Below are 18,834 nucleotides of genomic sequence, written 5' to 3'. Positions count from 1 at the left end.
TGTTTGCTCATCACATATCCAAGCAGTGCATTTGTGTATTATTGTTTGAAACTTTTTCACGGTCCACGAATCATTTTAATGGCAGTTGTAGATCTAAAATTTCTCCAGCTTTATTTATTTATTTATTTGTTTTTAAAGATTTTATTTATTTATTTGACAGAGAGAGACACAGCAAGAGAGGGAACACAAGCAGAAGTAGTGGGAGAGAGAGAAGCAGGCTTCCTGCTGAGCAGGGAGCCCGATGTGGGACTCGATTCCAGGACCCTGGGATCATGACCTGAGCCGAAGGCAGATGCTTAACGACTGAGCCACCCAGGCACCCTCCAACTTACTTTAGAACACTGTTGCTTAAAGCTGGGTGCAGCAGGGTAGGGAGAGGCTCATGAGAATTCCTTGAGACCAAGTTGTTGGTCCACGCTCTAGGAGCCTTCTGTCTATAATCCTGAGCAAACCAGACTTGGCTGCTTTGAGCCACTGACATACATCAGACCTGTCTGTTATCCATGCCTCTATCATAGATAACACTTTTCCCTCTGGAAGCACATTGTAGAAAGGCATTTTTTTCTACTAGTTGTTCTCTTTTTCTATTCAGCTTCACAGTAAATATTCTGTGGAGCCGTCTATCTGTCTGCCCCCACTTGGATTAGCAGTATTTTTTATCTTATGCTAGAATTGATCTGAATCACTTTTGAACCCCCATGGCCATGGGAGATTACTAAGCTTATGCAATTTTGAAAATACTGCTATATGGTTTTTTTACTTTCTTCTCCTAGCCGCTCGTCTCATTACATTTGATGGTGTTTATCTGAGACTACTAAATATACTTACAAGGAAAACCTTCCAGAACAGAGCAGATGTTAAATACATCATCTCTACTACATATCTTATTTATTAGAAAGGAGACTGAGCCTAGCAAATCCTGCCAGTTTGAGTGAAACAACCATCGCCTCCCCAAGCATATTGGACTGCCCTTACTTGGCACCTCTTTCCAAATAACTTTCTCTTTCTACTCTACAGGCTGATACATTAAAAGAGAGATATCAAAAAATTGGTGACACCAAAAGGAATACTCCCATTGAAGCTCTCTGTGAGAACTTTCCAGGTAGGATGCTAAAAGGACGCTCCAACCAGTGCGACTGAAGCTTTGAAGTAGGTGGTGACCATGACTTGGTATCTCTAGATAAGGGTGCTCTCCAGAAAATTCACATTTCCTTTTATTGTCATTTAGACCAAGACAGGTTTTATCACTTTCATTTGGGTCATAAAGAAAACACCAGATAATCGTGGCTTGGTCCAGAGCTTCTCACCACGGGAAGCATTCAGCTCATGAGCATGGCCTTTCACCTCTTTTCTACAGAAGAGATGGCAACCTACCTGCGATATGTCAGGCGATTAGACTTCTTTGAAAAACCTGACTATGAGTATTTACGGACCCTCTTCACAGACCTCTTTGAAAGGAAAGGCTACACCTTTGACTACGCCTACGATTGGGTCGGGAGGCCTATTGTAAGTATCCTGTTTTACCTCCTCACCTCAGACCAGCGCTACCTCACTACCTGACTTGCCAGATTTTCTGCTTAAGTCTGTGTGGGAAAAACATTCCTTTGACTGTAGACTTTATATTTGCCAACCTTTTCAGGGTGATGCCATAGGTAGCAATTACTAGAGTTGGGAAGTAAGAGCAACTCCTTTATATGTTTTTAAGATTATGGCCCATATGTCCTAAGATACCAGAACTTAAGCCAGTTCTTAAGAAGAACTTTCATTTCCATGATCCAGAAGCTGGTGCTACATAAGCTGTGAAGGTACTTGACTTCTGGAGGAGTGGAATCCAGAACCTTAGGAAACTCTTGAATTGGTTCTCCTGGCCAGGGGTCCACAGGGCCTGAGAGCATGCTAACCCATCACTGTAGGATGTTTTTCTTATTTTCCAAGGTAAGCTACTCTTCAATGAGCTATTGAGGACCGGGCAGCCTCCCTTTTGCAGATAAACAAACTGAGAAGACACGAAGACTAGAAACTGCCCTTGGTGGCTGAAAATAATAATCACTTCTGTTTTATTAGAATTAGAATGATGCTCTCCTTTGTGGAGGCATTAAGTTGGACGTGTTTTCCATTTGACCTTTTGTTCTATCTTTTCCAGCCTACTCCAGTAGGGTCAGTTCACGTAGATTCTGGTGCATCTGCAATTACTCGAGAAAGCCACACACACAGGGACCGGCCATCACAACAGCAGCCTCTGCGAAATCAGGTACGTGCTGGGCCTTCCTTGTTGCAGACATTCTCCCACTTCATGGCTAATACTAAAACTGAAGTTCTTCAGCGCCCTTGCTTCAGTGTATATACTGAAATTAAAGACAGAGGACTTGCCATTTCTCAGTGGTGTGTTGTGGCATTCCAGCATTCCTTGGGGCTGGTGAATGGTGCTGAGATGTGGCCCGGTGATTTATATGAAGTATCCAGTCTAGAGAATTTGGGCTTGTCCACGTCTGTTTGCTGAAAGGGGAGTCTGCCACAGGCCTGAAAGACCTTCTGAACTTACAGGATGAACAGGGTAGCCCATTTTGGGTCTCATCTGCAGTCTAGTCTGGTGCTCTTGCCAGTGCTGAGGGGTTTTTTGCTGATTAAGAAGAGTGGGTAATTTGGACTTCCCAGCTGACCTAGGCAAAAATTGGCCTCTCTTTCCACTCTGCCGTGGTCCCCAGGTTAATTCTAGAGCTGGCCAAGATCTGAGATGGACCTATAGTGAAGACTTAGCTTCACTCTAGGCCACTCCAAGAGAAGGCCATGCCATCCGTCCTTCAGTGTTCATAGTTTGAGAAACTAGTGGTCTATATGAGAGGCTCCTCTCAGCCTAAAGGTAGAAGAGGCAAACACACAAAAATCAACAAATTTGACAACATTTAAAGAAAGGGGTCACTGATTGGGAAGTAAATATGATGACTTTCATCTTTATATCATATACATTTGACCCTTGAACAATACCGGTTTGAACTTTGTGGATCTACTTATATGTGGATTTTTTTCATTAAATATAGTGCAGTACTGTAAATGTATTTTCTCTTATGATTTTCCTAGTAACATTTTCTTTTCTCTAGCTTTATTGTAAGTACAGTATATAATACAGATACAAAATATATGTTTATTGACTGTTTATGCTATCGGTGAGGCTTCTGGTCAACAGTAGGCTATCAGCAGTTAAATTATGTGGGGAATCAGAAGTTATATGGGGATTTTCAACTTCACAGTGGCCAATGCCCCTAACCCCAATGTTGTTCAAGGGTCAGCTGTATGTTGCTAAGAGAAAACTTGAGGACCCCAGTAGATCAATAAGCAAAGGATATTAAACAGATACGTACACACACATACAGTCATTATCACCTATCAAATTAGCTTGTTCTCCTCACTCCTGACCTCACTTTTTAATGTTCACAGATATTTTTATAAAAAAATGCAAAAACACTTATCATCTCAGATGTACATATGAAACCATATAGGTGAAAAATAGCATATAGAAGTACATACACATATATATATACAGTGAAGTACACATATAAATAATGGATAGACTCAACATAAGTACATACTCTTAGCAAAATGTCTGGCTTGGTAAGAAAAAAATGTATAAAGGGAGGAAATCTATGTATTAGTAGCTAAAAGACAGAGTGGATAGGCAAAAAAATGGGCTTTAGCAAATTGTGTACACTAATCGGGTCCGTAGTTATATGCTTTTATCAAAGTAGTTGGCTGAAAATTACAGTTTGACTGACTTCTGATTTGACAACAGAATATCACTGACTTCTGCAATTGTTCTCCCTGGACCTCCCTTGTTAAAAATGTAGCTGAGGGGCGCCTGGGTGGCTCAGTCGTTAAGCGTCTGCCTTCAGCTCAGGTCATGATCCCAGGGTCCTGGGATCGAGCCCCACATCAGGCTCCCTGCTCCTCGGGAAGTCTGCTTCTCCCTCTCCCACTCCCCCTGCTTATGTCCCCTCTCTCGCTGTGTCTCTGTCAAATAAATAAATAAATAAATCTTTAAAAAAAAAAAAAAAGAAAAGAAAAATCTTACTTCTTGGAATCAATCATAATAGAACAACCCAAGATATAGATTAAGTTATGTGCATAAAATTGTTGCAATGAGATTTGAAACAAAATTTGAGAAATGATCCGCCTATTTCATTATAAGGGAATGGTTATGGATCCAGCTCAAATCTTTTATTAGATAAACTGGGTTATAATAAAGTGAGCAGCAGTGCATTTATTCAGTGGAATATTATGTAGCCACTTAAAATAATATTTAGGAAAACTTGTAGCAATCTGAAAATGTTTATGGTTTGTAGAGTGAAGAAATCAGAGTACAAAATTAGAAATACATCATGATTTCCCCTGAGGGGAAGGGAAAGTGAAAAAATCAGTGAGAGTAGATAATGCCAACATATTAACAGAAGTAGCGTTGAAACTGATAATATTACGGTTAATACTTTTCCAAACTATTCTCTGATGAAGTTATATTACCTTATAATGAAAAACGCATTTAAATAGAAAAGGTATGGAAAGAAAGAAAAAAATATTTTAAGTAGTCAGTGAAGTCACCATAATCAGCCTATCTGCCCACTCGTGTTTTTAGAGTATTTCAAACTAAAATAGGTATTTCCTTTAGTTTCCCTTGTCTTTTCTGCTTCAGTGAATTCTTAACCAATGCTGCTGTTTTGAATGTATTTTAAAAGTATGGAAAAAGAGATGTTGAAAACCTAGACTGCCAAGGTAAAAAATACGGTCATACTTAGTATTGGAGTAAAAGTACAGTAATTTTCAGTGTACTTTTAAGTGAAGGGTCACTAAGCCAGTGTGTGTAATTAGGAAATCTCATCTGCAAAGCAATAAAAAGCTTCTTTTTGAAGAATTGAATCTTGAAATTCTATTTTTTTTCCGTTTTGGGTTTTTAGTATCCCATGGCTGCTAAGGGATTGAAAGTCCCCACATTAATGCAAATTTTATACCTCCCTCCCAGCAGGGTTCTGAATCCTTGCTGGGTAGAATTCTTTCTGCACTGTGCCCTGTGGGCAAATGTATTTGTGGTGTCTCTTCTACCTTTACATTGTGTCTTAGTCTGTGGTCTCATTGCTTTTGTTCCATCTTTAGGGTTGTGTTCTTATGTTTTGGGGGTTTTGTTTTTTATTTTTTAAGAAAAATTGCAGTCCAGCGCCTGGGTGGCTCAGTCGGTTAAGTGTCTGCCTTCGGCTCAGGTCATGATCCCAGGGTCCTGGGATCAAGTCCCACTTCAGGCTCCCTGCTCAGTGGAGAGCCTGCTTCTCCCTCTCCTCCCTGCTCATACTGTCTCTCACTATCTCTCTTTCAAATAAAAAATAAAAACCTTTAAAAAAAAAAAGAAAAATTGCAGTCACATAGGTTCCTTACATGACTCTAGATTTGGGCGCCTGGGTGGCTCAGTTGGTTGAGCGACTGCCTTCGGCTCAGGTTATGATCCTGGAGTCCCAGGATCGAGTCCCCGCATCGGGCTCCCTGCTCAGTAGGGAGTCTGCTTCTCCCTCTGACCCTCCCCCCTCTCATGTGCTCTCTCTCCCTCTCTCTCTCATTCTCACTCTCTCAAATAAATAAATAAAATCTTTAAAAAAAGGAAACATGACTCTAGGAATTGAAAACGGTATATGTTCTTTTTCAGACTGATTCTTTTCAATTTTGAAATCAGCAAAAGAAGAAAGTAAAGTCTCTTTGAGAGATATTGACGAGTATTCACTTTAGGGGCAGCTACATTTTTCTCAACAACTTTGACTAAATAAGTCTAGCTTAGGACCTGCTCTGTGAAAGTATGTCCTAGGGCTACTAAGATAAGTCGGGAATCCTTGTCCTCAACTGACAAGCAGATATGCCAAGTAGCCAGATAACTATAACCCAAGGCAGAACAGAGAAGCATCCTAAGTTTCAAATTACCATCATCAGAGATTGGAAGGAGACATTTCATCTAGTCTGAGCATGACAGAGATTCATGAAAGAAGCTGCATTTGAAGTACTCTTGGAAGAGTAATGTAGGAATGAAAGAGGCATACCAAGCCGAAAGGAAATATGAGCAACAAGTTACCTGTTCATTTTGCTAAAATATATGGTGCGAATAAAGGAGACAAGGCTAGGAAAATATCTTGGAGCCATTTGATGGAAGTTCCTGGAATGCTGGGGTGGAGAGTTGATATTTAATTTCAGTAGGGAATAGGTACTAAAGGTCAAAACTTTGCTTTAGAGATCTTTTGGCATAGAAGGTGATAATAGCCTGGCAGCCAGCATGGAGACAATAAAAACACAGTGCATCCCCTTCAGAGTTTACGTAAAGGGGACCTATAGATGGGCTGTAGTCGTGAAAATGAAATAGAACTGAGAAATGCTATAAGGGTATGATCTACCAGACTTGGCAGCCCACATGCATGTCAAGGTTGAAGGAGAAGGGTGAGTCAGAGCTGTTGCTGAGATTTTGAAGCCCCAATAATTTGGAGGCAGGTAGGACGATTACTAGAAATGGGAAAGTTGGGGGAGAAACTTACTTGGAGTTTGAATTAAGGCATCTTGAGTTTCAAATACTTGGAGTGTATTCTAGCTGAAGATGGCTAGCAGGCAGAGGGGGGCTCTCAAAAACAAACAAAACACTAGTGACATATTTGGAAGTCAGAGCATGGAGATGACATTGATGATAGTGCCATCAGAGCCTCCTTATTCTGGGTAAATCTGCTCTTCGGTTGTCGGGGAGGAGTGATCCTGGGGATTAACAGGCTCTGTTCAGTCCCATACTCAGAGTAGGCGGAGAAAGAGGAGGAGCTCAGAACTTGGTCTTAGCTTAACCCAAGGCTTTGGCCATAGGACATTTAACCTTTTGGGGAGCCTCAGCTTTCTCAGATGTAAGCCTGTAAGGGTAGAGACTTTTAGTGTTTTGTTCACCGCTATCTCCCTAACACCTAAAACAATGTCTGGAATAATAGACACTTGATAAATAATTGTTTGAATGAATGAATCTGTCAAATGAGGAGCGTAGATGAAGTCAGGTGTTCATTTAAAATTGAGATTTTTATTTAACCCTCCATGAAAAATAAATTGTAAGCTTTTCTTCCTACTTGTTTTCTATTTCCACAAAAAGCCATTCTGCCTCCTTTGGCAGCCAGAGTGGGGCTACATTGTCTATTGAAGAGGAAGGGTGTTCAAAAAAACACAGCAGGCTCTTGCTGCAGAGTAAGCTCAGGCAGTTGTATTAGTTCTTCTCCATTACAATGAGAATTTTCAGGGAAAATTTGCTTTGCTATTCTAAATTGTAGGTATTATATCGAATTGAGTACTATTTGGTTCCTCGATGCAGTAATAGATCCCAAATATGTTTCCCAAAGAACTGCACTTAAATTCACCTATATCGGGGCGCCTGGGTGACTCAGTCAGTTAAGCGACTGCCTTCGGCTCAGGTCATGATCCCGGGGTGCTGGGATCAAGCCCCACATCGGGCTCCCTGCTCGGCGGGAGGCCTGCTTCCCCCTCTCCCACTCCCACTGCTTGTGTTCCTGCTCTCGCTGTGTCTCTCTCTCTGTCAATTAAATAAATGAAATCTTTAAAAAAAAAAAGATAAATTCACCTATATCAGATCTTTTACACCTATGTTAGTATTAAATGCTTAAGAACAATTTTTTTTAACATAAGTATCACCCAGCTAGAGAGCTATAATTAAATCATGAGTTTGAATAGAATAAATACTGATAAAGCTAGATCTTTTCAAAAGTTCCTAATGGGTTTGTCTTTTCTGTCATTTTCCCCTTGGTATTTGTCGTTTACCACATCCAAAAACGGTAAATCTTGCCATGGCTATGGTTCCTCTCTAAAGAATTCTGCATTACCATCCATCAGGAAGGGGATGAAAAATAGTTCTGCCTCTTTCTACCTGGCAAAGCTTCCCTTTGCATTCTCTGATCAAGTGTGATCAGGAAGTAAGTCTTGCCATTATCCAGAGATCTAATATTGAGTGCAGTATATTGACTGTTGAAGGTTTTATTCAGTGTGTTTGCTCAACATGCTAATTATAGACTATTGCATTGACTAGGATGTGCACGCAGCACTATGCTTCCTGTTCTTTCTAAATCTAAGCCTGTGACAGTCCTTACTCAGGTAAATGCTATACACATGCTCCTGTGGTTCAGCAATTTTGATAGTTATGTAGATTTTCTGTCGGCATATGAAGAAGGGGTACTTGACCTAGAAGGTTAGGGAGAACAGATCTGTTTTGAGGTTGGAAAGAGTCACACTGGCCATCTAGAACTACTAAACTCTACCAGACATGGCATCCTACTATGATAATATTGAATAGTACTTACTCATTTTTGTATGTTTAAGGGAAAGAACTTTTTTTTTGTCATTTTCTACGAGCTGAACTGATTACTTATAAATTCTCAAGTTTGACTAGGCAAGAAAATATGAATCAAATGTCAAAAAAGTTGATCCCTCACCATTTGCAACGACGTGGATGGAACTGGAGGGTGTTATGCTGAGTGAAATAAGTCAGTCAGAGAAAGACATGTATCATATGACCTCACTGTTATGAGGAATTCTTAATCTCAGGAAACAAACTGAGGGTTGCTGGAGTGGTGGGGGAGTGGAAGGGATGGGGTGGCTGGGTGATAGACATTGGGGAGGGTATGTGCTATGGTGAGCGCTGTGAATTGTGCAAGACCATTGAATCACAGATCTGTACTTCTGAAACAAATAATGCAATATATGTTAAGAAAAAAAAAGAAGAAGAAGATAGCAGGAGGGGAAGAATGAAGGGGAGTAAGTCGGAGGGGGAGACGAACCATGAGAGACGATGGACTCTGAAAAACAAACAGGGTTCTAGAGGGGAGGGAGGTGGGGGGATGGGTTAGCCTGGTGATGGGTATTAAAGAGGGCACATTCTGCGTAGAGCACTGGGTGTTATGCACAAACAATGAATCATGGAACACTACATCAAAAACTAATGATGTATGGTGATTAACATAAAAAAATTTTAAAAAAAGATCCCTCATTCTTCTAGAAGAACCATATTTAAACTAATTCAGTACCTTATAAAGACACAAGAAATGAACAATAAAACTTAAAAGGGTCAAATCATGTTGAGTTCTGAAGATGTGCCCCCAGTAAAAGAGTGTTTCAGGGACACCTGGCTGGCTCAGTCAGTAGAGCATGCAACTCTTGATCTTAGGGGTGTGAGTTCGAGTCCCATGTTGGATTTAGAGATGACTTAAAAATAAAATCTTAAAAAAAAAAAGAGTGATTCAGATTTGTTTGTATCTAGACTCCAAGAGATTAGATTTAAGGAATGTATAGCCTTAGAAAAGTGTGTGTGGGTTAGTGCTGCCACGCTTACTGAAAGAAGCTTGTTAAAAGCATAGCTTTTCCAAAGGGCAGATAAAGCCAGATTGCTAAGATGGTCAGAGATCTTCCTAAAATGAATACCTTCATCTATTCTTTTGGAAAGTCCAGTAGCTTTAGAAAAAAAGAAAAGCTGATTAATTCTCCATTCCCTTCTTTTGACAGAGTACTTCTTCGTTTTCAGCAAGGTTCACAATTTGCTAGTTGAAGGGGCAGATGAGTGTGCTCAGAGAGAATTTGCCTCCCTCTGACCTGTATGTAATTTCCTAACTTGCTACCTGCCACCTGCAGGAATTTGGGTGTAGAGATTCCATACTCTCCCTGTCACCCTCCAGCATAGAGCTGTCTGCAGAATGGGGCTGTCCCTCCTCATTTCTGGGACCTTTACCCCAAGAGGGACATTGAAACAAGGAACTGTAAAACTGAAATACAGTCCTTTCCTTACCTTTTCCCATTCTGTCATCTAGTTGCTGCCACTCATCTCTGCTCTAATTCTCTATTCTGTATTAAAAGTTTTCTTTGTGCAGTCTTCAATATTTGTATTTCAGCAGACATCCTGTGTTCTGAGGCACTTCCTTTGTAGGAAGGAGATTCTGGAGAAATCCTACCTAATAAGTCATACTTTTCTGCGGGGGTGGGGGGTGTCTTATGTCCTTTTCAATAAGAACAGGGCAGGATCTGAGTAGAGAGTTTCAGGCCTCTAGAATGGTTGCTGTGATTTTTCTCAGTGCTTCACAGAATTGATATTACTAGCTCTGTGGGCCTGTGTAGTATTGAACTTGGGAATAATCCCTTCTAGGTTGTTATCAGCGAATCTCAAACATCCCTGATATTTGATATCAAGTTTGTAGACTACAGGAAGGCATTGTTTGCACACATGACAAGTTGCATGGAATAATCCGTCTGGCATAGGAAATTGGTTCTATTTCATGAGCTTAACAGAAGGAAGTTTTTAATTTTGTTAAAGTATACACTTCAGCAACCTTGCCAGCTTTTAAAAATTTCCTATCTAAGGTCTGATAAACTCCAAAAAAAATTATTGAGATGCTTCCTGCCCCATTCTTTCTTCTTCCATCTTACCCCCGCTACCTTAAAAAAATTTTTTTTAATCTTGGAAGTATGGTAAGACAGAATGTAACCTAGTGTATTCATTACTAACTTTTTGGTACTATTCGGTCTCTATTCTTGTTAATTATAGTTGAAGACTATCATTATATAATGAGGCCTAGAAGACTGACATGGGAGCCAAAATGTTCTGTGTAGGTGGCACCTTGCAAATGACTTTGGGAGGCATAAAGTGAAATGGAGAAAGTTCCTTATAAATGTAATCAGTTAATTTTTTGAAGTAGCTATATAACATTATATAAAGATCAGGATTCAGTGATTTATTTGCTACAACAGGAGAAAAATGTTTGCCGGCCTTTTGCTTGAGAACAGGAGCTTTATCTCCAATAAGAATTGGAAATAATGTCCAAGCCATAGATGGGGGTGGTACCTCAGGTGTTTCTAGAGTGTATTTTCCTGCCCTTTTGTTAGTGTCCTTCTCCCCACTGTCTGTCAACTAATCCTGGCCAGGTGACTGCTGGGAGACATTCATTTCCTCTGCCCTAAAAGCACAGGTGGTAGTTTTGACTTTTTACACCAGGCTCCTCTAAGTTTCCCCTTAAGTAACTTTTGTTGGCTTTGTCTTTGATTTATGCTATCCTGGATAGTTACTTTCTTATTTCCACATTCACCTACTGGATAGTAAACCAAGCATTTCCACACAGGTAATGCAATCACAGCAGAAGATTCTAAAGTGTTCCCCCAAGGAATTCCCACTGCTTGAGATTCCTGCTCCTGCCTTTGGGGATTTTCACACTCCATGTGGACTTTTACCTTTCAAGTAATGCAGAGAGATTGACCTTGCTGAGTAGCTCTTCTGTCCTTGGAAGCTCCTGGTTGCCTGTTAGATAGACAGGTGTGCATGAGTGGTCTTTGAGAGTGAAGAGTTTACATGCCAGTCTCCTCTACTGGTTTGCTTAGTATGACTGTGCTGATTATGCTCAATCGTAACTCTTTGTACACAGCATTGCCTGGAATACCTTTCAGGTACACTAGCAGCATACTGTAGTTGTGACATTCCTCAGTTTCATCTAGTTCCTAGGTACTCAGTTGCTTTCTAAAACTGGCAAATGATCCTCCCTACCATATTAACTTCTATATACCAGTCCTCCCTCTTAAATTCTAGGAGAGAATAGCCTAAGAGTTTAGTATTATGATGAAGAGTAATTCCCAGTGTGATAAACCACCAACCCCAGGTTCACATCTGTCTCTTGGTTTTGTTGCTTTCAGTGGCTATAGAAGGCATTGGAGGGCAATAGTATGGTGTGGTATGTTCTTCATTCACCACTGTGGAAGCATTTATGAAGCAGTCTGGAATTAACACTGTTTTTCTCTTTTTTAAGATAAATAACACACTGCTTTGATAATGGAAATGGAGTGTGACTTTTAGGACTTTGGAAAATGTCTTGCTATTTTTGAAATCTACACAAAAATGTTAATTCCTCCAACTAATTATGTATTTAACTAGAATGACTATAAATAGGTACACAGTCCTGTGAATCAGACAGTGGTGTCAAACCAGACTTCTGATATGTATTTCAGTAAAAATGGAAATAATAGTTGATCAGCTGTCCAGATTTTGTTAAGCTTAAAAGCATATGAGTGTTTTATGTACATTTCTTTCCATTTTCAGCTTTATCTGCCTTAAAAACAAGTGCAAAACAGCATTCATGCAAGAAGTAATCACACTGAACATGTATCCTAGAACTCAAAACAACCCCAAATGGCTTAAAATGTCTGGATATTGTTTAAACACTTAAATTTTTTGAAAACTGACAGTTCTTCATAGTTGTTTAGGAGCTTAAATGTCCTACTTAAATATTACAAAAAGTAAAGTCCTAGAGGAATGGGAGAAGCTATCACTAACGGATAATAGTTATGGGTATTACTTATAATATTAGAACAGATTTATTCTCATGGCACCTGACTAGCTCAGTCTGTAGAACATGCAACTCTTGATCTTGGGGTTTTGAGTTTGAGCCCCATGTTGGGTGTAGAGATTACTTAGAAAAATAAACAATAAACCAGATTTATTATCAAATCTCTAGTACTAAAAAGATAGGAGATTAAGTGCTCTGAGGTTATGGATACTGTCAAAAAGTCTATAAAAGTTATGATTACATTATAAACCACAGCCTTATTTTGGAAAATGAAACATCTGAACTTCTGTTGGCAGAAATAGTCAGAGGGGTGGGTTTTTTGGGTAGCTTTGATTCTCAAATGTGACTAACGGTATAGAACCAAACCCCTTTTTTGTTAGAGAATATAGCAAGTAAGTTAATACAGCTGCCTCCTTACAGAATATGCTCATTCCCTGAAGAATATCAGAAAACATGGCCAGGATCCTTTACACTGGTGTTACCCATGTGGCTTCATATTCCATTAATAAAGGTGAAGTTGTAGCTGATATATGAGGCTCAGGTTTTGTTTTGTTTTGTGTTAATGGAAAAAGCCTTTTTGGTCACTTACAGATGAGCTTTAAACAGCTCTTGTCCATGAGATACAGAAGAGGGAGAGTGAATATGAGCCTCAGACCACTACTGCTTTCCTTTTCCTTTTCTTTTTTATAAAATACGACATTGATAGCTGTGAACATCTCTAAGATTTATTGCATCCTTGCTGGTTTTCATGCAGAGCAGCAATATCACATCCCAACCCCTGCTGTTGTTTATATCAACAGCAATTAAAATTTGATTTACTAATCCCTCATTGCTGCCTCTCCAACTCCTCATTTTTCATTTTGTAGAGCCTTAGGACTGTTACAGCTGAGCATCATGATGTTAACACCTCCTCAGCCATCTGGTACAGGGGAAGAGGCACCTAAACAGATTCTTCAGAACAAAAATCACAAATGAGCAAGATCAGAATAGTATGAGATCTAAAAAACAGGTAAAGAAGGAATGAAGAGAGCCCGAATGACAGCAGAACTGAAAGCAGAACCCAAAAAGGTTTTGGATTGGAAGCCCTCCTTTTGCTGGGGAAAGATCTGCCTTTTGCTTTCTAGAAGAAAGCAATTCATAGTAGTCATATCTAAAACTATTTCTAATTCCAGACTAGAGGCCATTAGCTAGAGGAATCAGGAAAACATTGTAGCCTTACCACCTGCCCCAACTTTTCATATTTCTTGACCCGTGAACCTGTTTTGAAGATATACTTTTTTCATTCTCTTAGATAAGAAAGTATATTCTAGCCAACACCACTGCTCATTTTGTCTTAGTTGAAAGTCTTGTAGAGGTTTATGTTGAGAGTGGTGGGCTCCCTATTTAAGGAAAAGCCATATTATCTTGATTCCTAATGCTAGGAATTTTCTGTATTGACTACTGTCTATTTAGGTAGATCTTTAATCAGTGAAATGATTTGTAAGTATGATTGTTCCTTTGTCCAACAATATTAACATTCTGAATTCGGTCTGCTTAGTGGCTACTGAATTTTACTAACATGGAAGCTAAAATTGATTCCAGCTTTTGGTGGTCTTCCCCGCCCCCCCCCCCCTTTTGGTGATTATTGTTTTTCTGTGTCTGGGTGAGGATGGTGTGCTATAGACTGTCATGTATTGGCTCATTAGGCTGAAATGAATGTAGCCATGCTAACTTTTTCTCAGTGCTTTGCAGCGGTTGTTAGTTTAAAATCAAAAATGAAAACAAAACGCTCAGGGACACTAATGTACTTGATTTTGTTATTGCTTGCTGTTGCTTTACCTTTCCTTCCATATCTTGCTCTCATGCTTCCTAATGCCTGAGCAGACTGCATCGTCAGAGCGCCGAGGAGAGTGGGAAATCCAGCCCAGCCGGCAGACCAATACCTCGTACCTGACGTCTCACTTGGCTGCAGACCGCCATGGGGGATCAGTGCAGGTACTTACTGCCTTTATTGCCCTTTCCTGGCCTTCTCAGCTTGGCTGGTGGAATGTTGACTTGCTTCTGAAACTTTGGTTCTTTAGAAAGGAAACTTCCTCCAAGGTTGAGCTGCTTCTGTAGTTAACTGAGTATCTGTGTGCTGATTTTCTGCCTAAGTGGACTTGTAAGAATCACTTGTTGATATGATTGTTGGTTGTAGTCATTGACTAAGAAACATCTATATGATTTCTGATACTGATTTCTGGTTAAACTAATCCTATTACCTTGATCTACTCATGATAAATCATAAAATAATGTCAAGATAGAAGTATGTTAGTATCAAGTATGTGAATTTTTAAGTAGTTTTCAGATAAAGGACTGCATATGTAGCTCATTCCATGGTGGTATGTGCCTTAGCACATAAGGTGAGAGTGTTAATTGGTCCAAGTCAGCCGTTTCTGAATGAGTACCCAAGAAGTTGGGCTGTTTCTTTTTTCTTTCTGGAATACATGTCTTAGAAAATTATTTCTGATGTCATTTGGACTGTTTTGAAGCTCTGTTGTCTCTAGTACTTAACATCTGTGTCTCTTTACTTTTCTTACATGTCACTGTTTTAATAATCTTTTTTTTAAGATTTTTAATTTATTTATTTGACAGAGACACAGTGAGAGAGGGAACACAAGCAGGGGGAGTGGGAGAGGGAGAAGCAGGCTTCCCGCTGAGCAGGGAGCCCAATGCGGGGCTTGATCCCAGGACCCCGGGATCATGACCTGAGCCGAAGGCAGTCATTTAACGACTGAGCCACCCAGGCGCCCCTGTTTTAATAATCTTAATCCAAATATGTCTCTCAGACTGTTAAGTGACACCACCATTTGGGGCACACAAGTAAACCCTGAGCCACCAAATCATATAAAGGGATAGACAAACCTTCTGCATATAGAAATGCATCTTGTTAGGCTTGATTGTCTAGAATATGTTTTTTACATGGAGTGATTCATTGAAGATTGTGTTATTCACAGGAAGTCAGGAGATAGCTGTGGTTCTGTTAAAAAAAAAAAAACCTCAAAAACATCTAGGTAAAAATGATGGATTGAACACACAGATCTGCTTTCACCTCCTCCTGAGACAGCACTAAAAGAATGATAAAGGGATTTTTTTTGAAAGGCATGAATCCATACAAGGATAGAGAAAACAGAAGAGGCAATAGCAACAAAATGTTAGATGCTGGGCAATTATTCAATGACTTAGGAGTCCCAAGAAAACTGAATCTTGAGCCAATAAAGCCTATTTTCACTGGGTAATCCCCTAAAGACTCAGAAGTTGGCCTTCTATAAGGGGAAGTGTGGAGGCCGTGTGCTAAAATAAAGAAGAGTGGTTAAAAGTCTATTTTCTAAGAAGCCAGAGATCCCTAGATGCTCTCCCCCTCCCCAGCAAAAACCAAAGATTTATTCTTTGGTAAGGGCAAAACAAAGGGTCTATAAATTGGGGGATGTGAGTCACATTTGGGGGTCGGAAGCTATATTGAAGAAAAGGGACAGTAAATGAATGTGTGATCCATACTTAAAAAGTCCCACCCCTCTACTCCTTGCAGTCTCCCACTTTTTTTTTTCTTTTTCAGTTTTACTTTTTTATAGAGAGAGAATGGGGATGGGTGCGGGAGGGGAGGAGGGAGAGAGAGAATCTCAAGCAGACACCCTGCTGAGGACGGAGCCCAATACTGGGCTCAATCTATATCATGACCTAAGCCGAAACCAAGAGTCAGATGCTGAACTGACTGAGCCACCCAGGTGCCCCAAGAGAGAGACTCTTTAAGCAGTGTAGAGCCTGACATGGGGCTTGATCTTATGACTCTGGGATCATAACTTGAGCCAAGTGCCCCAGGATGCTATTTTATTTTATTTTATTTTTTTTAAAGATTTTATTTATTTATTTATTTGACAGAGAGAGAGCACGCACAAGTAGGCAGAACAGCAGGCAGAGGGAGAGGAAGAAGCAGGCTCTCCGCTGAGCAGGGAGCCCGATGCGGGGCTCGATCCCAGGACCCTGGGATCATGACCTGAGCCGAAGGCAGGCGCTTAACTGCCTGAGCCACCCAGGCGCCCCAGGATGCTATTTTAAAAAGGAACATTTTAAGAGCAAACCAAGAAAAAGAAAAAGAGAGAGAGAGAGCTCTTGGAAATTAAAAACATAAGAAAAATTAAAACTCAAGAGTTTGGAAAGTCTCCCAGAAAGTAGAACAAAGAGAGAGGTTAAAATGACAAAACATTTTTCTTTTTCTTTTTCTTTCTTTCTTTCTTTCTTTTTCTTTCTTTCTTTCTTTCTTTCTTTCTTTCTTTCTTTCTTTTTCTTTCTTTCTTTCTTTCTTTCTTTCTTTCTTTCTTTCCTTTCTTTCTCTCTCTCTCTCTCTTTCTTTTTTAAGATTTTATTTATTTATTTGACAGAGACACAGCGAGAGAGGGAACACAAGCAGGAGGAATGGGAGAGGGAGAAGCAGGCTTCCCGCCGAGCAGGGAGCCCGATGCAGGGCTCGACCCCAGGACCCTGGGATCATGACCTGAGCCAAAGGCAGACGCTTAACGACTGAGCCACCCAGGCGCCCCAGAAAACGTTTTTCAAAAAATAAAAAATAGAACTACCATGTGACCCAGTAATTCCACTTCTGGATATTTATCCAAAGAAAATGAAGACACTAATTCAAAAAGATATATGCACCCCTCTGTTTATTGAAGCATTACTTACAGTAGCCAAGATAGGGAAGCAACCTAAGTGTCCATTGATAGATGAAAGGGTAAGAAGATGTGTATGTGTGCACACGCACATGCAATATTACCTGGCCATAAAAATGAAGTGTTGCCATTTTTGACAACATGGGTAGACTAGAGACTTTTGTGCTAAGTGCAGTAAGTCACATTGAGAAAGAAAAATACCATATGATTCCACTTATCTATGGAATCAAAAAAACAAACAAACAAGAAACTGACTTATAAAAAGGAGAACAAATTGGTAGTTGCCAGAGGGGAGGAGGCAAAAGAGGTGAAGAGGATTAAGGACAAACTTCCCCTCGGAAAATAAATAAGTTGGGGCACCTGGGTGGCTCAGTTGGTTAAGTGTCTGACTTTTTTTTTTTTAATTTTTTATTGTTATGTTAATCACCATATATTACATCATTAGTTTTTGGTGCAAGGTGTCTGACTCTTGATTTGGGCTCAGGTCATGATCTCAGGGTCATGGAATCAAGCCCTGCATCGAGCTCTGTGCTGGACATGGAGTCTGCTTAAGATGCTCTCTCTCCCTCGCCCTCTACTCCCCGGCCCCCGCTCACTCTCTCTCTGTCTCTCTCAAAAAAAAGAAAGAGGGCACCTGGGTGGCTCAGTTGGTTGAGCAACTGCCTTCGGCTTGGGTCATGGTCCTGGAGTCCCAGGATCGAGTCCCACATTGGGCTCCCTGCTCGGCGGGGAGTCTGCTTCTCTGACCCTCCCCCGCTCATGTGCTCTCTCTCTCTTTCTCTCTCTCTCTCTCATTCTCGCTCTTTCAAATAAATAAATAAAATCTTTAAAAAAAGAAAGAAGTCACAGGGATGAAAAGTACAGCACAGGGAATATAGTCAATGATGTAATAACTTTGGGGGCACTTGGTTGGTTCAGTAGGTAGAGCATGCCGCTCTTGATATCAGGGCCACATTGGATATAGATTAAAAAAAATTTTTTAATGTAATAACTTTGGCGACAGATGGTAACTACACTTATTGTCGTGAGCATTTTATAAGGTATATCATTGTTAAATCATGTTGTACACCTGAAACTAATATGTGTCAACTCTACTTCAATTAAACATTTTAAAAGGTAAGGTTTAAAAAATGAAATAGTATAAAACAAAAAGATAATTACCTCTAAGGAGAATAAGAAATTATACAGGGAAGGAAAGGACCATAGTATATACTCCATGGCACTGTAAATAGTTAATGTAAAACTAAGAATTATCTTGTCAGAATTACAGTATAAACTATAATGGAAGACAAGAAGGATGGAAAAGGTGAATATAATGCCTAAAAATGAAGAAATCGAGATGCATGTTATTTAGAGATAATGGAGGTAAAAAAAGGAATCAGTTATGAAGGAGAGGAAATGGAGTGGGGGAACGAGACTATTTTTCCTAATGATCCTTGTAGAAATAATTTTTTAAAAGATTTTATTCATTTATTTGAGAGAGAAGGATTGTGTGCACTGGTGGGCGGGGGGGGGGAGGTCTGGCAGAGGGAGAGGCAGACTCCCCGCTGAGCAGGGATCCTGACACGAGGCTCGATCCCAGGACCCCGAGATCATGACCTGAGCCAAAGGCAGAGGCTTAACCGACTGAGCCACTCAGGCTCCCACAATCCTTGTAGAAATAATTTATATACATATACATACATGTCAGTTTTCATCTATCACATTCACAGAAATTTGTAAGTTTAATAGCCTATCCATCTACTATTGTTGAAATCTAAGTTACAACTATTTTAGGGGAT

General features: G+C 40.1%; 1 protein-coding gene across 18 annotated transcripts in view; it reads left to right on the top strand.

Annotated features, from left to right (window-relative positions):
* The window catches only part of CSNK1G1 (casein kinase 1 gamma 1), a 178,934-nt gene that overhangs the window by 138,804 nt on the left and 21,296 nt on the right, over positions 1–18,834 (top strand). For 13 of the 18 annotated variants that reach the window (XR_003515678.1, XM_027569967.2, XM_027569965.1 and 10 more), the window contains 4 exons: positions 1,018–1,102; positions 1,358–1,506; positions 2,144–2,251; positions 14,235–14,345. Coding sequence is in view for 15 of the 18 variants with exons in the window: in XM_027569967.2 (XP_027425768.1) it covers positions 1,018–1,102; positions 1,358–1,506; positions 2,144–2,251; positions 14,235–14,345 (453 nt within the window). In the remaining 3 variants the exon portion in view is untranslated. Of the gene's footprint in view, positions 1–1,017; positions 1,103–1,357; positions 1,507–2,143; positions 2,252–13,237; positions 13,381–14,234; positions 14,346–18,834 lie in introns of those variants that run through there. The other 5 variants (XR_003515680.1, XM_027569969.2, XR_003515679.1 and 2 more) reach the window with 4 other exon arrangements.

Source organism: Zalophus californianus, chromosome 6 (assembly GCF_009762305.2).
Source record: "Zalophus californianus isolate mZalCal1 chromosome 6, mZalCal1.pri.v2, whole genome shotgun sequence".
Classification (NCBI taxonomy): Eukaryota; Metazoa; Chordata; class Mammalia; order Carnivora; family Otariidae; genus Zalophus; species Zalophus californianus.
This window is presented reverse-complemented; position numbering and strand designations above follow the sequence as displayed.